At 34.1% G+C, this 5,557-nt stretch overlaps 1 protein-coding gene across 1 annotated transcript; it reads right to left on the bottom strand.

Annotated features, from left to right (window-relative positions):
* Positions 1-3,687: 3,687 nt before the first annotated feature.
* On the bottom strand, positions 3,688-5,346 carry LOC124929459 (3-ketoacyl-CoA synthase 19-like). Its single transcript, XM_047469823.1, has one exon. The coding sequence runs from the start codon at positions 5,289-5,291 to the stop codon at positions 3,894-3,896; it is 1,398 nt and encodes a 465-aa protein (XP_047325779.1). The 5' UTR covers positions 5,292-5,346; the 3' UTR covers positions 3,688-3,893.
* Between the last annotated feature and the right edge of the window lie 211 nt (positions 5,347-5,557).

The following is a 5,557-nucleotide window of genomic DNA, read 5'->3' as shown; positions in this document are numbered from 1 at the left end:
TTTCCTATTGGAAATGTTACCCATTACAAAAGACTCTTTCGGCTTAGATCTATAATTATATCTTCTTCACCCTTTAGTTATTCTCATTATCTATTCACTCTTTAGTTATATATATCTTAACCTGACTTTGTCTTTCAATAACTAGTCTGTTGATTTTTGTTATTTTGTAGTGGTCTTACTTGTATGAAGATGCAGATCATGTATGGAAGTTACTGAAGGATTGACATACCTAGATTTGGTTGTTAATCAGTTGGCGGTGTGCTTGGTTCGTTCTTGCAATATACTATTAACCCCATTTGAAAACACTTATGTTTATGTTGTTGGATCCGTTCCATATTGAGAATATATATAAAAACATTATTTTAGATCTCTTTAAAATAAAGTTTCCAAAACGACTCGTATTTTAATATCAAGATACAAGAACATATATATAGTAAGTGTTTCCAATGAGGTCTTGTTGTAATATACTCCTCTTTAATCACCAATTCAGTTGCTTTCAGAATATCAATTCCAAGCATGGGTGCAATATGGTCGTGTAACCAGTTGTTCAACCGGTTGTCAAAAAATCAGGTTGACGACGGTTTTTAAAACAATGTCAATTTTCATATAATTGGAATTAGATTGAAAGATGCCCTAAGATGAAAAGAAATAAACCATTTGTAGCTGCTGAAACTTCAAGCTGGGTCATGGGCCAAAAAGATAAGCATAGAGACTAGCCCATGATATGCTGTACTCTATTGGATCAATTTGAAAATGAGAAATGATTTTGTTGTCAATTCTAAAAGTTCAAAATCTGAAATGTAAATTTTAAATAAATTTAAACAAGATTAATCATTAACAACCAACTTTAACTACTGTTTTTGTTTTTATTTAACGATGTTAAATGTCATATATATGCCCTTCAGGAAATATTGACAATGAATAATCCGTCTAAAAAATGTTCATGTAAATTACAAACTCTTTGTTTAAAGAATTAAAAAAATATACATTGAAATGTGAGCCAACACATTAAATATGAATATCTAGACAGGACCGGCCCTTGGGTAAGCCTGACAAGTCTTCGGGTTATGGCAACCCACTTCCCAGGGCAGCCCACTTATTAAAATATTAAGGTATTTATTAAAATGTATTTTAATTTTAAATGTAAAATGGTGTAGTTTAATGGTTCAACCTACAAACTTAAATTTTATATGGTTTTATCAATTTTTTAAACTTGACTTAGATTAACAAAAAAAATATATCAGACTTTTTTTTTTCTACAGAGGACTGGTGCAACCTAAACCTCGGGGCCGGCTCTGTATCTAGATAATGTTATATTTTATCATATAAAATTTTTTATATATATATATATATATAAATGTTTTTCAAATAATTAATATCGTTGTCTTTCCAGTATATGGTATCATTTTGGACACACGTGTTTTTTTATTGTTTTTTATAACTCTTTTTATACTCTATTGTATGTACTTTTTTTTTTCAAATAAAACAAAATTGATACATTCATAGATCAATGCATGATAATTATTTATTCTGATAGTAGTATAGGGATCATGTATATACATGATCTTGTTCATATATAATACAGATTTGTAATTTTGAAGTAGATTTGTAAACATTATTAATTAGTTTGCTACTTCAGGTTGTAGGCAATTGTAAAGACAACTTTTTGGCTTTTCAATGTACAATGTTTTGATTTTGTAATAGGTTCATGCACTTTTATATGAATGAATATGCATGCATACATACATACATTTATGAGTGTTAAACTCCCAGTTCATCTCATAGCATAAAAATTTGTAGCATTTTATTGTTACATGTGGGTACATATTTCCATAAATGAAATTGTTATGTTCTTATTGTTACATATTTTTTTTAAGTCATTATTGGATCATGGGTAATATGTCCATTTATTTTATGTATGTAAACAATGGTGTGATTATCAAGGCAACATTAATGCTTATAAATGAAGATTGTTTTCTGCTTCCATCCCTCAATAAACACACACAGAGAGGAAGATAATCAGATCATGACAGCCATTAATGATCTCTACTCTTATGATTGTAATTCAGATTATGGTGAGGAAATAGATCATGAAGATGGCTTCATTGATATTGAAATCAAACCAAACTCCAACAATTACTTCATCAGGCGCAACTCCAATATTATTTTAAGTAAATCATCTCCACAAGATCATGCACCTACTTGTAAAGATCAGTTTCAGTTTCATGATTATTTGTTCTCAAGCTCTGATCATCAGAAGAAAGAATCACCAGTTGATCATCACCACCAACTTTCTTACAATAGACAACTGAATCATGAGGAAAAACCAAACAAGTCCCCTAATAAGAAGGTAATCAGGTATATGAAACTACAGCCTTCTTTGATTAGTACTTTCAAGATGATTAAGGCTTCCAAGGCATATTTTAAGTCCTTGTTTGGAAAATATGGTTGCTCATCTGATTACAGTACTACTACTACAGGGATATCCCAAATCATGTGTCAAACTGCAAGAAATTAAATGTGCCTTCAATACTTTTAATTTTTGAGGAAAAGTGTTATGAAGAGTACTATATTCTCACATGTAATGTTTTTTTCTTTCAATATTTATGACATACTTATTTGAGTTCTTAGTTTTAATTTTGTAAACTGATTTAAAATTAAAACACTGGACTTGGTAAGTTGGTGGGTAGTTTAAATGCTATAAAGTCTTATAGAATAGATCAAATACATAAACTCCGAAAAAATAAAAATAAAAATAAAAACTTGTATCTAAAGTCACCATTTTCAATTTTTTAAAACCAAATAAACAATTCAGGTAGAGTTTGGACTCTGGCCATGACCCAAATTTACTTAGGCCTTTGGTCTTGTCCATATCATCTTCCCTAAAGGGCCCAAAGTCATTTTGGCCCACATTCATCATCCAATGATCTGCAGAAATAATAAAAGAACCACAATAAGGACAACCCTACTTAATACATACGACCTAAGTTACCATTTGAAAAAAAAAAGACAGAGTACAATTGTGGGCCAACATAAATACAAGCTTAATAATTTATGCATGAGCGTGTCAAAATTATACATATATAAAAAAAAGTAAGCGAGAAAAAAAAAAAAAAAAAAGTAAACTATATAAATATGATATATAGGATGACAACGGATACTCTATCAGGCGGTAGTGAAGTATACATTTTTCTGAACTTGAAGGGTATCTTTATTTGTATCACATCCCCGATTTGTCAGGTAACCGATCCCGTCGGATACCTCATTATCCGATTAAAATATGAATTTATATTTATTATTTTTTAATATAATAAAATTAAAAACAAAAATGAAAATATATAAAGACAAAAAAATTAATATATAAAATTAAAAACAACACGACATGACACGATTTGTCCGAGTTGAATACGACCCGTTTATACATGTCCAGCTCGAATGACAAAAAAAAAATGCTACAAGTATCAATTATTTTTTTTTTATATCCGAACTAAATATTTTTTTAAATTTTAATCGTAATAAGGCAAACCCATAAATTCAATTTAGCAATTTCAGAAATAGTCGGTGATTCAGTTCAATAAATTCACTAGTTTAGTTGGATTTGTACAATTCTGACTGATTTTCACACTTATTCTGGTGGATTCAGTCTACACTTGCATTAATTCAAAATCAAGGTACTCACTCTATACATTTACTAAAACAATATATTTAAGTTTAATTAATTGTATCAAAATAAGCTTAACAACATAATGAATACATATACCCTTGTGTCCCTTTTCCACTCTCTTAATTCCCAATATTACAATAATTTATTATTTAAAAACTTGAAGAAACAAATAAAAAGTAGACAAAATACTTGGGGTAAAATAGTAATTGTGTGTGGAATAGAAGACCTTTTACTTGTTGTCTTGCAACCTTAAGAAGTTGACACTATCATCATTGAGCCATCCATACTTCTCAATGAAGGGGTTTGCCTTAGCCTTTGGTGGGTAATTGTCTATACAATCTTCCCATACATTTCCTTCATCCATATCTTTCATCACCTCCCAAACACAATTGTTACACTTAAATCCAGCCCCAAAACTAATCATCAATATCTTATTTCCCTTTTTCAACCTCTTCTTAGCCTCCATATAACCAAGAACATACCAAAGCCCGCCCGCCGACGTGTTCCCGAACCGGTGCAATGCCATTCTCGCCGGCTCTATATCGTGCTCGCTAAGCCTCAAACTCTTACCCACTCCCTCTATCACGGCCCGCCCGCCCGGATGTATGCAAAAGTGATCTATCCCCGTTTTCAGGTTCAAACCCTTCCCCACTTCCTCGAGCTTGGCTCGTAGTAACCGCGACTTGTAGTTTTGAGTGGTGGAGACGTAAACGTAACGGAGAAGTTCCCATAAAGGGAGAACTTTCGGGAGGAGCACTTTAAGGTTGATGGTGAACGCTTGAGCGGCGGCTTTGGTTAGGAACTTTGTGAGACGGAAACCCTGGTAGCCCTCGTCGTCTTCGACTTGAATGCAACAGGTATGGGCTTCGTCGATAGAGCCCACGTGGGTCCGAACCATGCACGTTAGTTTCATGATGGCTCGGTCCTTGAAGGCACGGTTGTTGGTGAAGAGCATCGAGCAACCTCCCGATCTGAATAGGCAGTTGGAGAGCATCATAGATCGTTCTTTCCCGCAATACCAGTTGGACCCCATCGATTCCGTGCTGACCACCACGGCTAGCTTGTTCGGGTGAGTCTTGAACAAGTGTTGAACTAGGTCAATCCCGATGACACTAGCGCTGCATCCCATCCCGGTTAGGTTAAACACCTTGATGTCCTCCCTCATCTTGTAACGGTTGATTATACGAGCTGTTAACGATGGAACGGTCGATAGAAGCGAGACGTTGACGACAAGTATATCGATGTCGGATGGGTTGAACCCGGTTTTGGCCAAAAGCCCCTGGAGAGTTTCGAACATGATTTCGTCCATCTCCGTTAACGCATCGTGGTAATCTGGGCACTGTTCTTTTCCCTCGATGAAGTTGGTCGGGGCGTAGGTTTCCTCGCCAATGCCTGAGCTGACAATGGTTTGCAAAAGAAACTTGTACTCGTCGATCCCGAGGTTCTTGTTTCGCATGACGATGTTGGCACATCTTTCCGTGTCAAGTTTCCGTTCGTCTTTCCCCTTGTAGCACTCGTAATGTAGCATGTAACAACACTTGTCACGCCGACGAAGAACGAACCTGGTAACGTAAAACACGATGTAAATAATTAAGAACACGGAAAGAATGGGGATATTGAAACCCATAATATTGTTAAGTTAATTATAAGGTGGTTTAGGACATGAAGAGAGATGGATGATAGTTTATATATAAATATATAGGACTTAAGGGCACCTGTTAAGACATTAAATATTGTGAGCAGAAGTCCAGGCTGTACCATATATGAATCAGTATCAATCTTACTTTTTACTACTGGATTTAAAGTCTCCCCAACTACCATTTGGCTCCAAGAAAATATTGGACCATACCTTGTTACTAAATACTCTAATTAATAATTTATTTTGATACACCA

Source organism: Impatiens glandulifera, chromosome 3 (assembly GCF_907164915.1).
Source record: "Impatiens glandulifera chromosome 3, dImpGla2.1, whole genome shotgun sequence".
Lineage (NCBI taxonomy): Eukaryota > Viridiplantae > Streptophyta > Magnoliopsida > Ericales > Balsaminaceae > Impatiens > Impatiens glandulifera.
Note: the sequence above shows the minus strand (reverse complement) of the source record. Positions and strands in the feature narration are given on the sequence as shown.

Coding starts and splice junctions, on each gene's coding strand:
- LOC124929459 (XM_047469823.1), bottom strand. CDS start 5,291: ATGGGTTTCAATATCCCCATTCTTTCCGTGTTCTTAATTATTTACATC.